The sequence below is a fragment of the Camelina sativa genome, chromosome 16 (genome assembly GCF_030686135.1).
Source record: "Camelina sativa cultivar CO46 ecotype springtype chromosome 16, ASM3068613v1".
NCBI classification, from domain to species: domain Eukaryota; kingdom Viridiplantae; phylum Streptophyta; class Magnoliopsida; order Brassicales; family Brassicaceae; genus Camelina; species Camelina sativa.
Window position 1 is genome coordinate 16149170 of NC_141895.1, and position 15625 is coordinate 16164794.

Below are 15625 nucleotides of genomic sequence, written 5' to 3' on the forward strand. Positions count from 1 at the left end.
ATTTGATAAGTCAAAGACTTAGCTTGACACTTCTAAATATAAAATAAACGTTTTAGCTTCTCCTCAAACCAAATTATGCGTTTAGATATATGGATGTTTGAACAAGAAACGACATTCAGGTGATGGAGTGTCATGGAGACAAAAATCAGGGGGTTTATGTATTAATATATTCATGCTTCCATTGCTGACCATTGCTATCTCCTAAATACCTGCAACATATTTACTCCTCTATTCTTATTTCCTACTATCTCCAGAAAATTGAGAGATTTAACCCTAAGCGCTAGATGATAGAGCCTTGAGAAAATATAATTTAAGTTGCATGCTTATGTAGTTTGGTGGTACAACTGACCATAGCATTTACAAAACAGGTTATTTCTAGATGAAACTTAAATCTTGATATCATGTTGGGTGTAACTCCTCGAACAGTTTGTAAAACTGTATTAACATAAATACACCCTAGTTAATATGGAATGTAGACAGTATACGAAAATTCATAAATAAATATATTGTTGCTTTAATCTCTGCACTGATAGGTTCCAACGACGTTTATCTTATTTATCATACTTCTGTGTACACCGTTATTTCCTCGGAAAGCGTAGACGAATCTTGAAGAGGTTCTGCCGGAAAATGCAAAACAGGTTTAGGAGGGACTTCAAGAGCATCCAAGGTTCCTTCCATCATCTCCACAACTCTGTTCATCGATGGTCGATTTGATGGAGACGGCTGAATACACCACAGAGCTATCAAGATCATCTTCTTTGTTATTTCTTCTTCTTCATTGGTTACTTCATCCCCAAGAAGCTTACATTGCTTTCCATTCTCAAGATCTTTATAAATCCAGTCTGGAAAGTAAATCGAGCTTGCATTAGAAGCATCCTTTTCGACTCTATCTTTATTTGTTGCACCGATCATTCCAAGAACTAACATTCCATAGCTATATACATCAGACTTGTGAGACACACTTCCATAAGCTCGGGAGAACATCTCTGGTGCAATGTACCCTATTGTCCCTCTTGTATCCAGTAGTGACATGATGCTCTCTTTCTTCTCACATAGCTTAGCAAGGCCAAAGTCAGAAACTTTTGGGCAAAGATTGCAATCCAACAACACGTTCTGAGGTTTAATGTCGAAATGCACAATCCTTGTTTTGCAGCCATAGTGCAAGTACTCTAGACCACGAGCAACTCCTAGTGCAATCTCGTAAAGCCTTATTCTCCATTCAGCAGTGGATGCAGCGTTCATTGAGATAAATTGATCCAAAGACCCATTCTCTAGAAATTCATAAACAATAATTCTTTTGGATCCTTCATAGCAGAATCCAACCAAAGAAACAATGTTAACATGAGATGTTTGGCTCATACTGGCAACTTCATTGATGAAATCTTCACCATTGCTCTTGGAGTCCTTTAAAACCTTCACCGCGATCTTACGACCATCAGGAAGGTTTCCTTTGTATACAGTTCCAAATCCTCCTCTCCCAACTACGCATGCAAATGAGTCTGTATACCTCTTCACTTCATTGTAATGATAATGTTTCAGAGGAATAAGAACCTGGAGCTTCTTTCTTGTATTTGATGTTTTCCTCTTTTTTATGAAAAACGCTAAAAACCCCAAGACCATGAGTATACTTACTATCAAACCCGCAGCTATATACAAAACAGAACATAGGTTTCCATTAGTTACTTCCTATCAAGAAATCTCAAGATTTTTCTGGCAAAGTATCTGACCTATGAGAATATTTCTGGTCGAGGCTTGATTATCTAGAGAGCCTTCAAGAGCGTATATTTTGTCAGTATGCAATCAAACTAGAGACTGAGGCATGTTTACGAGTACAGAGAATTTCATGTAATTATTAACCTTCCTTGAGCTGTGGAAGAGGAAGATCCGAGAGTGCGAGCGGGGCTGCAGCTTGACGGTCTCCTCTGCTGGAAAAGGTCCATCCCATCACGTAGTGAGCACTAAAAATATTTCGCCCAGTGGCTGCGGTGAATCCAATGTACATTTCTTCTTGCACAATCTCTGACAGTTTTGGAATATGTTGTGAGATCAATGGCTTTCTTGGCGTCAACATTGCCGGGAAAACGGTCAAATTCATCATTTGAGTGGGACCATCGTAATCTAGAATGGCTCGGATAGGCTCACCGCTCCCAAGTTGGAAACCCTCTTTTTGGTCATCAAAGTTGTAATACACAACCGATTCTTGGAAATCCGAGCGGACACTATTAAAATCCAGACCGATGTGATTGCCCGAATTATAAACACCGTCATGGAATCCTTGTAAAGTGTCGAATTCAACGGCGAAGACATGATCGTTTGGATCCCCGTCATTCGTTCGGTTGAAAAGTCCGAAGTATTTTTCGGATTCCGCGCCTAGACGGTGGGGGGTAGGAGAAAGTGTGAAGGTGAAGCCGTAACCTCCGTTGCTCGGGCTGGAATGGATTATGGAGAAGACGAAAGAAGTGCTGAAAGAACGAACGGCTTTGGTAGTGAGATTTTTATGGTCAAGCAACCTTACTGGTTTGTTGTAGAAGGCTGTTCCCGTGACGTTTAACTTTTGATCAGTGAGTCTCAATATTCCATTGGGTTCTATGGTTGCAGCTCCTTCTGTTTGAATCTCCGATTGGTAATCCTTAAAACCTGGGAAAACGAACTCTGTTGTTGTCTCCATTGATGTGCTCTGAGATCTAACAGAGACGCTCAAAAACTGGAAGAACACGAATAATAGCGTGACCATGGATTGAGTCATTGGAAATCAAGAAATCAAGAGAACAGGAGATTTGAAGTTTACATGAGAGTTTTGTTATATCATTAAATATTCAATGATCAAGGAAACTGTAATAGCATCCACATGATTCTGTAGGACTCAAGTTTTGTCGGGGGTTAAAACAGATTGATCATTGTATTTGAGATCAATAGGAAAATGGTGAAGAAGAGATAAAAGGATAGGTGAATGGTTTTGGTTTTGAAAAGAGTTAATGCATGGACGTTTAGTTAACCAACCTTCATTTCTTGTTATTTTTTCCTTTTCTGTACGACTACTTCAAAGCCATATGCTTTGACTATTATGTTTTTTTGGTCAAAGCCATGTGCTTTGACTATTATTTGTTTTGGTCAAAGCCATGAGCTTCGACTATTATTCTCAATCCTTATGAAATTTTTTCCAAAGGTGAGGCTCTTGTAGGTTGGCGATGGCTCAAATCCGGTTAGTAATGATTTCCTCACCAGTATTTTTAGTATTATAGTTTATCATAAATCTGTTCGATTTCAATAGACACAATTTTACCTTTCGTTGTGACTAGCAATGGGCTTTCATCCTTTCCCCAGAGTGTTACGTACGAGAGGATCAAAGACAATTTTATGTCGTCACAGGACTTTTCCATGTGTAATTTTACATTATCCTTTAACTTGTTTCAATAAAAAAATTATATTCAAAAGATACAAAAGAAATGAAAAGAACAGCTGATAAGTACTCTTCGGTCAAAAGAAGAATAATCAGACACGGCACTAGACCTGGCAAACAATGGACCTTATACACGTCAAATCATCCCTTATGAATATTTAATGTCAGTTTCCGAAAAAATTCTTAGAAGTTGATTTTCAGGAGATCTCAACAATTTCATCATCTTAAAAAAAAAAAAAAAAAAAACCGATCGTCATGAAAGACTTCAATGAATTTAGTTTGGATGACATTGTGTGGGACTGCACTAGGCGTTCGTGGTCTAAAATACTTACATTATGGCTAACAAGGATCCTGCATTTTGATATTAAACCTCAAAAATTTGTCAGATTAAAGAAAGCATCTTAGAGCATGTGCAGTGCATAGATACTCAACAACTCTCTCAAAAACTAATATTTTTTTTTTAATTATTTACTTCAGTTTCAAATAAAAATAAAAATTTAAACTATTTATATAAAAAAGATATGTGGACAAGATGCTTTTTTTATTCCGACAAATTTTTGAGGTTTAATATCAAGATATACTATCCTTATTTTGCAGCCATAATGCAAGTATTTTAGACCACGAACGTTTAGTGCAAATCCCATATAGTAGGTCTCTCAAGGGTTTTCAAACGTTCTCAGTTGAAAATCGATTATATATTTCTCTTACTTTTTAATATATTATTAATTTATTTTTATGAGATTTAACTAATAATTTATACACTGCACTTGCTCTTATCATTGCTAGACACAAGGGGGACAATTGGGTACATTTCCCAGAGATGATTTCAAGACTTTATGGGAGTGTCAATATAAGGATTAATTAACCCAGAGCATGTGCATTGGTGGAGGACAATTTTTGGTCCTTCAAATATATTAATTTTATTTTGAGAGTTTCTTAAGTTTGGTATGAGCATTGGTGTCTCTCAGAGTTGGTCTCCTGGAAAAAATAATAGTATTATTAATTTAAAAAATTAATTATTTAAATTAATAAATAAAAACATATTAAAGTTTTAATTTAAATAAAACATATAACATTGACATTAAAAACATTAAAAAAATAAAAAGTTACAAAAACTTGAAAAAAAAACAAAATATACAATTAAAACATGAAAGATAAAAAACATAAACCATACAAACATCAAAGATAAAAACAAACATTTTATTCAATTCATAGAATTTTTTTAATTAATCTTCATTATCTGGAAGATGTCCAAAATTAGTCCAAATATGTTCAATCAAATCTTTTTTTAAACGTTCATGGACTTTTTTATCCCGAATTTCTGTAAGACGAGTAATCGTTGTGCTCATATTTGAACTCAAACTGGCGGCACCGACGGTATATGTTTGATCCACATCTTCTCCGTGTTGAAATTCAGAAACAATGTTTCGGTAACTGTATGTTCCTCGTTCATCCTCGACAATCATATTATGGAGTATTATGCATGCTCTCATAACATTTGCTATTTTGTTTTTATCCCATAAACGAGATGGATTTTTAATAACGGCGAATCTAGCTTGCAAGACTCCAAATGCACGCTCAACATCTTTCCGCATAGCTTCTTGTTTTTTAGAGAAGAGAGAATTTTTCATACCTTGTGGAAGCCGGATAGATTGTATAAAAGTGGCCCATTTAGGATAAATACCATCGGTGAGATAGTACGCCAAATTGTACTCCCTTCCGTTGACAAAGTAGTTGACCTCCGGAGCTTTACCGTTAAGAATGTCATCAAAAACATTTGATCGATCTAGAATATTAAGATCGTTCATAGTACCTGGAGCTCCAAAAAAAGCATGCCATATCCAGAGGTCGTACGAAGCTACCGCCTCCAGCACGATTGTAGGTTTTCCGGTTGATCGTGAATACATCCCTTTCCAAGCTATTGGACAATTCTTCCACCCCCAATGCATACAGTCAATGCTCCCAACCATCCCGGGAAATCCACGTTTTTCATTTTCATAGAGTAGTCTTTCTAGGTCATCCGGTCTGGGACGTCTTAGATATTCATCGCCAAACAACAGGATTATTGCGGCGGTAAACTCGTGCAAACATTTCCAAGCTGTTGAACCACCAATTCGTACATACTCGTCAACTGTGTCGGCGGCAGTACCATATGCCAATTGGCGAATTGCTGCAGTACATTTTTGTATAGGTGACAGACTAGCCCGACCGGTTGCATCGTGGGATTGACGGAAATACTCGACTTCTGTAGAGAGACGTTGCACAATACGCATGAACAATGACTTGTGCATGCGAAACCGTCGCCGAAATAAATAGTCCGGGTATGTTGGAGTATCACTGAAATAATCATTCCAAAGATTATTGTGGCCTTCTTTTCGGTTTCTTGGGATAAAAATCCGTTTGTGCGGCTCTGTTGGTTCTTGAATGAGATTAGAATTTTCGGCATAATTATCAAAATATGCATCAAAATCATCATCCATACCATCTCTTTGGTAGTGATAATGGTATGATGAAGATGCCATTTAGAAAAAAAAGAGAAGTGTAGATCTTGTTATCTTTTTGAGGAGAAATCGAGTAATAAAGAAAAAGAGAAGTGGAAATCTTGCCTAGCTCATTTGTTTGGTTTTGTGTTACAAAAGAAACATATATATAGCAAATGATTTTGTGTTACTCAATCCGTGATGATCCGTGACTTCAAGCAATGTGACAAAAGCAATAAAAACAAAAGCTTGTGACAAAATCTTGTGACTACCACAGTAATGATCCGTGACTTCAAGCATATAACAAGGATACCACAAAAGCAATACAAAACCATCAATACAAAAACCATCAATACAAAACCATCAATACAAACAATATGCTATCTTTAAGTGACGCTGAGGAAACTCATGAACAGCAAACAATATGCAAGGTATAGTCAGTTTAACATAAAAGAATCAACATTATCCAAACAAAATAACAACAATCTTAGAGACAAAGCCAGAAACTCATACACTCATCCAGCTAACCCCAGAGACATAATCTAAAAAACTAATTCGAACCAAAACTGAGACATAATCCAAAACCCTAAATCTAAACAAAAATCAGAGACATTTGCAGCGTAAACCCAAAGATAAAACTATTATCGAGAACAATCGAACCAGAGACTAAACAATCAAAGACCAGACGTACCGAATCAGAGGAAAAAATCGAAAATACATCAAAATTACTAAATCGAAAACCCTAAACTAATCACAGAACCCTAAATCGAGAGATTAAATTCAGGATAAATAATCGAAACCCATAACCCAAAATCGAACTCTAATAACAAATCAGAGACTAAATCGAGAACCCTAAATCGAGATACAATATCGAATCCCAGAAACAATATAGCAAACCATAAAATTGAACACGAGTAGAACACTAACCTCCTTTCAATTGATACCGGCGGATAATCTTCTAGATAATACCGCAGATCGATTCGGATGCTTTCGCCGGCAAAACAAGTCGCCGTCGAGAGAGATAGAAACAAGAGAGAGAGAGAGTCGGAGATAAAAAAGAGAAGTCGATGGTTCAATTTTTTTCTATCCCCTACCCAAACAACACAAACAACTCAGAGCATGCCACGTGTAACGAAGGACGGACAAATAAATGTCCCCTTTGAAGGAACGTTCCTTCGCATAATCACTCATTTCGATCTAAATTAAATCGTTTTATTACGAAGGACAAAGCATATATACACTGATGCAAATGCTCTCAGAGAATATAAAAACAGTCACTCCAAGAAAAGTTAAGGACCTGTATCTTCCGAAGTATATATCGGATCTTCCTGCATCAATCAAATGGCACCAAAAATAAAGTCAGCTGGAATTGGAAACATAAAACATAAAATTTACTAGTAACTACAGAAACTTACCACTAGGTTGATATTGTGGTACGCAACTATCTCCTCCTGGTGGTTAGGTTACGTTACGTTGCAGCAAATCTCTGTGGTACTGTTGAAACCACAGATTTAACTAGCGGATGAACATTCTTGACACGGTATCTTACGGATCACCAGCTTTACCTCAAACCTATTGCGTAGAGCACTTTCCAAATGGGTCAAATTCAAATTTCTCTCGTTGGGGAAGAAACTCAACGGAACATTAACTGTGAAGTTGTCATTGCAGGAATCCTGGTAATCAAGGCTTTTAGACATTGAAAAATGACCTAAAGCAGGGCTTGTATAACTTGAGCGGTAAGAAATCTTAGGATCACAGTTGTATAAATCGGCGAGGCTCCTGTAGGTTGGGGAAAGCTCACAGATTTGAGATGGCAAGGTTGTGGTATTGAATTTAACAGATCATAAAGAGCCTAAAAATTATGATCTGGCAAGTCTCAGAGTATCAGATCTTTGAGATGTTTAGAAAAACACTGTACTCGTAGTTTGAGATGTTTAGAGAGGTGTTGTTTTTTTCGCAGTGAAGCTTGACCAACGGATGACCGCAAGGTTTGGAACGATTCCCGGCTGCCCCAGAAGGGGAAACCAGCAGTGATGTTACCACTGAAAGTCTGAAACTGAACGTCACACCACGCAAGTCCTTGTTTGCTTGTAGCGCAAGGAAGGTTGTGGAATAACGAGAAGAGGAAGAAAAGGCGTAGACAAGAAGTGGAAAGATAGTACATGATCTGTTTGAGATATCTGAACAGTAAATCTTGGGGTGATATGGAACAAAAACAAAGAGAGATCGTTAATTAAGATGTGAGTGGTAATTGTGAAGGACCAAGTCAAGGTGAGTGATTAGTAACCGTGGAGTCTTGTAATCATGTCTTTATTAGTTGACCCCCCAAAAAAATAGAAATTGAGATTGATACTATCTCTTATGTCGTAAGTATGTTTGTCTTCATCCTTTAGATGACCAAAGAGGGTTTAGGAGACCGGAAAAGTGGATAATTTTGATCAATTCTTCACCACTACTGTCAACGATTTAGCTTGAAACATTAAATGTTCTCTATTACTAGCTGCAGTATACATTGTTATGTGTGACAATTGTAAGATTGAAGATATTTATTTAGTTAACATATTTATTCAAGATAATGAACATTAAGTTTAAGAAATAAATTATGTTACAAAAAGAAATAGTATTTCTTAAAATGTACAAACAGCCAAATTATAAACTGATGATGATAAGCAAGTACTATAACCAAATGACATTAATCCAAAGTATAAATATGCACACAAGAAATAGAGAGGAGTATGTGATCACATATGTAGAAGAGAGAAGAAGAAAATAGAGAGGAGAAGAGATAGTGTGAGTCGGGTTTGTCCGCTAGGTGGTTGTGCAATGGTTGATGGGGTTCCAGGGGTTGAGGTTGGGGCTTTTGGAATAACTGGAGGTAACGGTGGCTCAGTGACATCACCATCTGTGAAAACCGGGTTTGGAGCTTGTGCTGGAGGTAAGGACAGAGGACTCACAAGAGTATTTAAGAGGTCACCGGGTTGAATGGCTGACATGTAAGGTGGTATTACTTTTCTGCCCAAACATCGATTCCCTGAAGAAGATAAACAAAGTTAGGGATTGATGTTAACATTTTGTTGATGTGAGATCTTTTGGTGTAAATTTTGGATCACTTACTTTTGTATCTTGCAGCTGTGTAAGGGAACTCGGTGATGGTTCCATTGATACCAGCTCCAGAGATATATGAGTTTATCTCAACAGTGGCATCAGTGAAGAAGTCATATGCTTGAGAGACAAATTCATTCCGAAATAGTTCCACATAAACAAGGAGTTGAGACTTCTGGAGTCTCTCCACAACATTGGTTTGCCCAGTGAGAAACGAATCAGATACAGGAAAGACTGATGCTTTGTTGATGACAACAGCGTTAGCGAATTTCTTTATGTCTTCAATAGCCGAGTCACGAATATCACGAATGATTTCCTCAATTTTGTAGACAGTCTCATACTTGCTCTTGTTTTTGAAGTCAACTAGAACAGAACTGTTCGTTGACTGAATCATGACCTTTGTTGTTGTATTTCCATTGGTGTAACCAGCTTCTGTGAGCGTATCGAGAACCGCTTTAACCACGTCGAGCCCTTGCTTCTCTCTCAAGTATGCCGCATTCTGAGGGCCACAAAAAAAAGTGAATTTATCTAAGGTCCAGTACACGAGAACCCATTGATTAAATCTCAAGATTAAGAGGTACAGACACCAGAACCCACCTCTACTCTGATCAAAACACCGGAGAGAGAAGTGGATTTTTTTGCTAATTCTAGGAACTCAGAAAGTGAAATAAGCTTCCCTGAATTTCTTTCATTCGGATTCCTAAACATATTGGAAAATTCCCTGAAGGGGTTTGATATAGCAGCTGCACAAAACATGGGAGAGTAGTGAAACATGGGAGAGTAGTGAAATTTCAGGCATTTGCTAGAAGAATGTGAAATTTTTAAGACAACAGAAGGTCTCTTACTATAAATAGAGTGAGCAAATTATTAAAGAGTAAAACTTACGAGTCAAGTTTTGGATCTCAGGCCATGTGAGACTAAAAGTGTATATTCCAACATCTGAGCTAATCTCAGGAACAGTAGTTGAAAGGTTGCTAAACTGACTTTGGGCAACCAGTGTGCTGTCCTTGAGATCTGCCGTACTTAAGCAAAAGCATTTACCGTCGCTAGACATTTGGACAGAGCAATCGATAACATCAGCACCATCTTTAATTGCCTTCTCATATGCCAAGTTTGTACATCTAGGATAGTCCCCACTCGCACCATCTTTTGATATAACAAGAAAATCCACTGAGGCATGAACCATTTGGTAGATGCTTAAGTCAGTTATAAGTTTGTTTTATATTTTTGTTCGGTTAGTAAGAAAATAAAAAAAAACTTATCTCATTAATTACCTTGTTTTGTAGCGTTTCTGCCAATGTGGGCGAAGCAGTCTGAGATATATGAAAATGTTTGGTTTTGAGTATTTCCAGCAAACTTTGAAGGAAAAGATTGTGTACATAGAAGAAATTTGGCTTACCAACGGATGCAGATGCAGTTAAGGGAAAATCAGAGAGCATGCCATCGACAGAGAAATCGCCATTGTCCACAAAAGATAGATACTCAGACACTGGATCGAAACTGTAGTTATAAGCGAGATCAACATCATTTGCGAAACCTGACACATATACTTCTAATCCTGCTATGTGAGCATCTTGAACTAAGGAAGTATGAGGAACCAAGTACTGCTTGTCAACGAGTCGCAGTATATATGACTTGGGAACAAGAATCCCTGAAGCAAACGTCTTGACAAACGTTAGGTTACTCAAGATAGAACCGTATGTTTGGTTGGTTGTCGGCTCGATCTCTTCTTTCCTAAGAAACTGGAACACAAAACTCGGTCCATTACGCTTGAAACGGCCAGCAATTTTCATAAAGAAATTCACTTCAGGGGAAGAGATGAAGTCCATGGAAACAGTTCTTGAAGTTGATAATAGAAAACTGCTCATGCTTAAATTATGTTGTTCGTAGAACGCATCGTGCTGGACATTTAACCAAAAACCTCCTTGTGGCTTAATCTGCTCGGCTACATTTTGAATCGTGAGAATCATATTTCTATTTCCATCGAATTTATCTGATCGCGATAGTATTCCTCGGATCACTGTGGTGAAAAGTAACGTGTAAGAAATGACAAGAAATACCAAACATTTTTTTGTAACACTCTACGAATGCACTAACTGAGTCATAAACACTTACAGGCTACATTCTGGAGATCTCTCAAGGTGGAATCAATGGTGAACCAACCCTGAGTAGTGACTCCATTAACCGGGTAAGATTTTTGACCATTTGGGTAAACAAATTGAACAGTTGAAGCATTGGCCAGATTTAAATCGGGATAGCAAATCCCAACTCCATCTTTGGTTAGCTGAACATCACACCATAGAACAACATCGGCTACACTTGTCTGGATTGCAAGATTGTAAGCATCAAGACTCGAATCCGGTAACAATCCAGAAAACCCACCACGAGCAATCACACGTGGAACTTCACCTGGTGAATAAATAAATAAAACGTGATCCTAAGTTACTTTTAATACGTGGAACAGTATTATGTTCCCATAATCAAAGTAATTACTTAACCTTTAATATTTGGGAACTATCTATAATTAATCCCAATTCTACTACACATATATGGATAAAGCAAGAAAGTTACTTGAGTACTAAATCAAAAGTTTCTTAAAAACAATGCACAAAAGAAGGAGAGAAATGAGAACAACTCTTTACCAGTGAGCGTCTGCCATCGGCTTCTTGATCTTTGAGCATCAATTTGAGTAGCAAACAGATGAATTAGAACAACGCCACAGAATAAAAGCGTTGAACATACGAGCTTTGTCTGATTGCCTGGCTTGGAATTCATCGGTAACTTACATAAATGGAAAAGAAAAAGAAAATAATCTAGACTTATCGTTAATGCATTGAACCCATAGAGGAGATCACACACAAGAGTTTTATTTTATATAAATCAATTGGCTTTATTAGTTGACTCATTGACTCATAGTGAACAAAATACAGAGAGACTCAAGAGCGTTAAAACATGTGGCTTAGTTTATCAGTTGACGCAAAGTGGACCAATAGAGAGAGACTAGGCTTAAGTATAAAATAAAAAAAAGGTTTTATTAGTTGACTCATAAAGACTCGTCTCTTCATTGGGTTATTTTTATAAGCCAAAAACAGAAAATTGAGACAGAGGAGAATATTGGTTATGATAAAGATAGTGGTCATTTGAATAGTATTGGTCATTTGCTTGATCAACAATCATATATATATATATATATAAAAGTAAGGTTTCACTCTCTCCTTATTGGTCCACTTGGCAATGCAATTTTAACAAAAAATATATTTATATTAAAACACAAATTTAAAAACAATTAATTTTCATATTTAACTCACATAATATAAAACTGAAATCATATAAATTCCCCCTATAAATTATGCATTAACTTTATTTCTCCACTAAGTTGTATTAACCAATTGTATTAAAACAAAACAATAAATGAGAATTGTAACTCTCATTTTCTAAATATAATTTTTTCATCATTTTTCTTCTTATAAATACTCATTATCTTAGTCTATCACTCTTTCATTCTCTCATCTTCTTCCACTACTCTCAAATATATTTTTTTTTGTTTTGTTTTGTTTTGTTTTGTGTTTTTTTTTGTCATTGTTGTTGTATGGGTTATAAAAAATCAAATCAAATATCATTGTAAAAGCATAGTTTTAGAGTTTGTATGATATGTATATCTTATATATATTTTTTAATCTTTTAAAAGGTTTATATTCATTTTCTATTTTATATTAACATCTTATAAGTCATTATTTTCATACTTTCTTACAATATTCACTACACAATAAGATCATGAAGAATTCATATAATTTTATAAGAAAACAAATTTAGTTTGTCAGTTCAAAAGTAATATTTTTTTATTTTGAAATATTATGTGTAAGTGTTGAGTTTATATCAACAAACAACAGAATCATGTGAATTTTGATTCGGCCACTTGGTATTCCTTTTATTTTAGATTATAAAAAATTAAAATATTTATTTATAATTAAAGGCATGTAACTCCATTTAACTCAAATGTAATTCATATCCAATAATTGTACATTAATTCATTCCTCCTACTAACTTATTTATCTTTCAAGAGAAAATATTTTTGGTTAAATTTTAATATTTTTTAATTATTTTGGCTGGCTAAACTTATATTCATATTTTGGTTGGCTAAATTAATATATTTCTCATGTAAAATTATTGTTTATAATATATTTCCCATTTCAAAGTTTAAAGCAATATATCATATATATAAAAGTAAGGTTTTGGTCTCTCCTTATTAGTTGATTTTCATTTAATGTTTCCTAATTTTTTTATTTTTTTATTTGCTTTCTAATTGCTTTAAACAATATTTAAGACCCAATAAACACAATACAATTAACTCACACATTAAAATAAAATTATAACTGAAAATAAAATAAATTATGCATTAATCATATTCTACCACTTAATTTGATTCAAACACAATAAATTATGCATTAATAATTTCTTTTCATATAAATAAGCATTCTCAATCTGTCATTTTCTCATATTGACATTCTTTTACTCTTTCATTTTCACATTCTCTCATTCTCTTCTACAATACCTCAAATCATTTTTTGTTTTTTTTTTTTTTTTAATTTTTGATTTCTTAGTTTTGTTGTATGGGTTGTAAAAAACAAATAAAATATCATTGTAAATTTTTAATGCTAAATTTTAATTTTAGAGACTACATGATATATATTTTAAATTGTTCTTCTTTTAAAAGATTGATCTCCATTATCTAATTTGGATTATTATCTTATAAGTAATCATTCTCTCCTCCTCTCCCACCAATATCAAATGTTGTTATATCTCATATGTGTTGTAACTTGTAAGAGTTTGATTCTATATTTTAATTTAGAAAGTATTATATATATTTAACATTGTTTTCAATTTTTATTTTATTTATATAAAAATAAATATTTCTTTATATTTCTTGCCTTTCTAATCTATTCATATTTATTTTTTAAATTTGCATAGTTAAATTTAAATTCACATATGTTGGTTTTAACAAAAAAATCAACTTTATTTGAGAATTAGATGTTTCTATTCATTTTTAAACGATCAATGTGTAACATAATATATATAAGCATTTTGTCTTGGAATCACAAGTTTCAATTCCATTGCTTAACTCCATGGTTAAACTATAATATATGTTGTCCTATTTGTAGGAACAACAACATACTTATTTAATATATTTAAAAGAGCAGACGATTAATCGAAATAAACATTTCTCTAAATTTTATAATTCAATCAGTGTGAGTGTACTTATTACTTTGAAAACCCCTTATATTGAAGTTCATAAAATCATATAAGAAAACTAAAATACTATGTCACTTCAAATTTGGAAGGAAACACTTGGTATTCTTTTAAAAAAAAGTAAAGACACATATAAAAATTTATTAATATTTAACTCACTTTAAAGGCATAAAAGGTCATTTAACTCAAAAATAACTTCTATCCATTAATTCCATACATTCCTCCCACAAATAATATATATATATATGTTCAAGATTATATTTAAATATTACAGAATTTTTTAGTTAGCTAAACTTATAGTCACATATATACAATATATATACATAAGAATTTATATTACTTATTAACACCATAATTCGACCTATTATTTGTTTAACTCATAATTGGTTTCAAAGCCAACTAAAGAAAAACAGAAACGATCTTATTAATATTAGACCAAAAAATGGACATACAAACATAATCACTTATACAGAAGATAATTATTTTTAAAAAATAACTTATTATTGCAACATCAACGTATGAAGGGTTTACATAAGCAGTTAATTAGAAAATCTAAAATACAATAAATGTATTGGAAACAATATCAGTCAATGATAAGATTGGATCCTCAAAAGCAAGAAATAACATCTTCATAATTCATAAAAAAATAAACGTCACAATTGTACACATCTAAACGAAATGGTATAAACATATAATGTATAAATACAAATGACTGCGAAGCCCGTATATGCCTAATTAAAACGGAATAATACAAAAGAGAAAACAAAAAAGACCAAAAAACAAGAAAGTGCCAACTACACCACAACCCATGCATTGCGTGGGGAAACACGTAGTGATATATAATATTTACCCTTCAACAATGATAAACCTTTTTGTATACCACACCTAAACGTTTTTATTCTCCGAAAATGAGGTATAACATTGGAAAAGAATCTTCAGTGGGCCTTGGGCATTTGTCCTCTCTGCCAAACATGAAATCAAATCTGTAGTGGGACTGAGATAGGAGACTTGCCGGTAAACCAATACCATACTATCTTCATCCTCTAAAGCAGACCCTAGAGGGTTTAGTCGTGTAGGAGACTTCAAAAGTCAATAACTAACTTTATCAGCTCTTGATCACCGCTTGAAACTTTCAATTTCAAGTATACATCAAACTGAATCAATTAAGTTTTTTAAAAAATAGATTTTTAGCATTTAGGTTTAGCAATAATGACCTATCGAGTACTCGGATGAATGTTTGCGATCATGATTCTATCGCTCTGATCCCACAAATGGGGGTTTTTAATTAAATATATTTGACATAATACATTATTTTTTTATTACTATCTCCAGTGAAATATAAAATAAAATTTGTTAGAAATATTCTTTTTGATATATTCCATTTCAAAATATCGTT

At 34.3% G+C, this 15625-nt stretch overlaps 2 protein-coding genes across 2 annotated transcripts; both read right to left on the reverse strand.

Moving 5' to 3' along the window:
* Positions 1-356: 356 nt before the first annotated feature.
* On the reverse strand, positions 357-3014 carry LOC104773227 (LEAF RUST 10 DISEASE-RESISTANCE LOCUS RECEPTOR-LIKE PROTEIN KINASE-like 2.3). Its single transcript, XM_010497808.2, has 3 exons — positions 1858-3014; positions 1728-1769; positions 357-1646 (listed from the first exon to the last, which is right to left on the reverse strand). Exons 1-3 carry the CDS (start codon positions 2744-2746, stop codon positions 559-561), a joined length of 2019 nt encoding a protein of 672 aa, XP_010496110.1. The 5' UTR covers positions 2747-3014; the 3' UTR covers positions 357-558.
* Positions 3015-8425: 5411 nt separating this feature from the next.
* LOC104773224 (glycerophosphodiester phosphodiesterase GDPDL1) lies at positions 8426-12142 on the reverse strand. The gene is made up of 8 exons (XM_010497806.3): positions 11625-12142; positions 11098-11391; positions 10382-11002; positions 10257-10295; positions 9868-10152; positions 9580-9725; positions 8995-9481; positions 8426-8911 (listed from the first exon to the last, which is right to left on the reverse strand). Exons 1-8 carry the CDS (start codon positions 11755-11757, stop codon positions 8622-8624), a joined length of 2295 nt encoding a protein of 764 aa, XP_010496108.2. The 5' UTR covers positions 11758-12142; the 3' UTR covers positions 8426-8621.
* Positions 12143-15625: the final 3483 nt, after the last annotated feature.

Excerpts from the sequence above, each read along its gene's own strand:
- LOC104773227 (XM_010497808.2), bottom strand. The coding sequence starts at position 2,746 with ATGACTCAATCCATGGTCACGCTATTATTCGTGTTCTTCCAGTTTTTG. Across the intron at positions 1,770-1,857 it reads TCTTCCACAGCTCAAGGAAG|GCTCTCTAGATAATCAAGCC; the intron begins GTTAATAATTAC and ends ACGCTCTTGAAG. Across the intron at positions 1,647-1,727 it reads GACCAGAAATATTCTCATAG|CTGCGGGTTTGATAGTAAGT; the intron begins GTCAGATACTTT and ends TTTTGTATATAG.
- LOC104773224 (XM_010497806.3), bottom strand. The coding sequence starts at position 11,757 with ATGAATTCCAAGCCAGGCAATCAGACAAAGCTCGTATGTTCAACGCTT. Across the intron at positions 11,392-11,624 it reads CCGATGGCAGACGCTCACTG|GTGAAGTTCCACGTGTGATT; the intron begins GTAAAGAGTTGT and ends TTTATTCACCAG. Across the intron at positions 9,726-9,867 it reads TGAGATCCAAAACTTGACTC|CTGCTATATCAAACCCCTTC; the intron begins GTAAGTTTTACT and ends TGTTTTGTGCAG.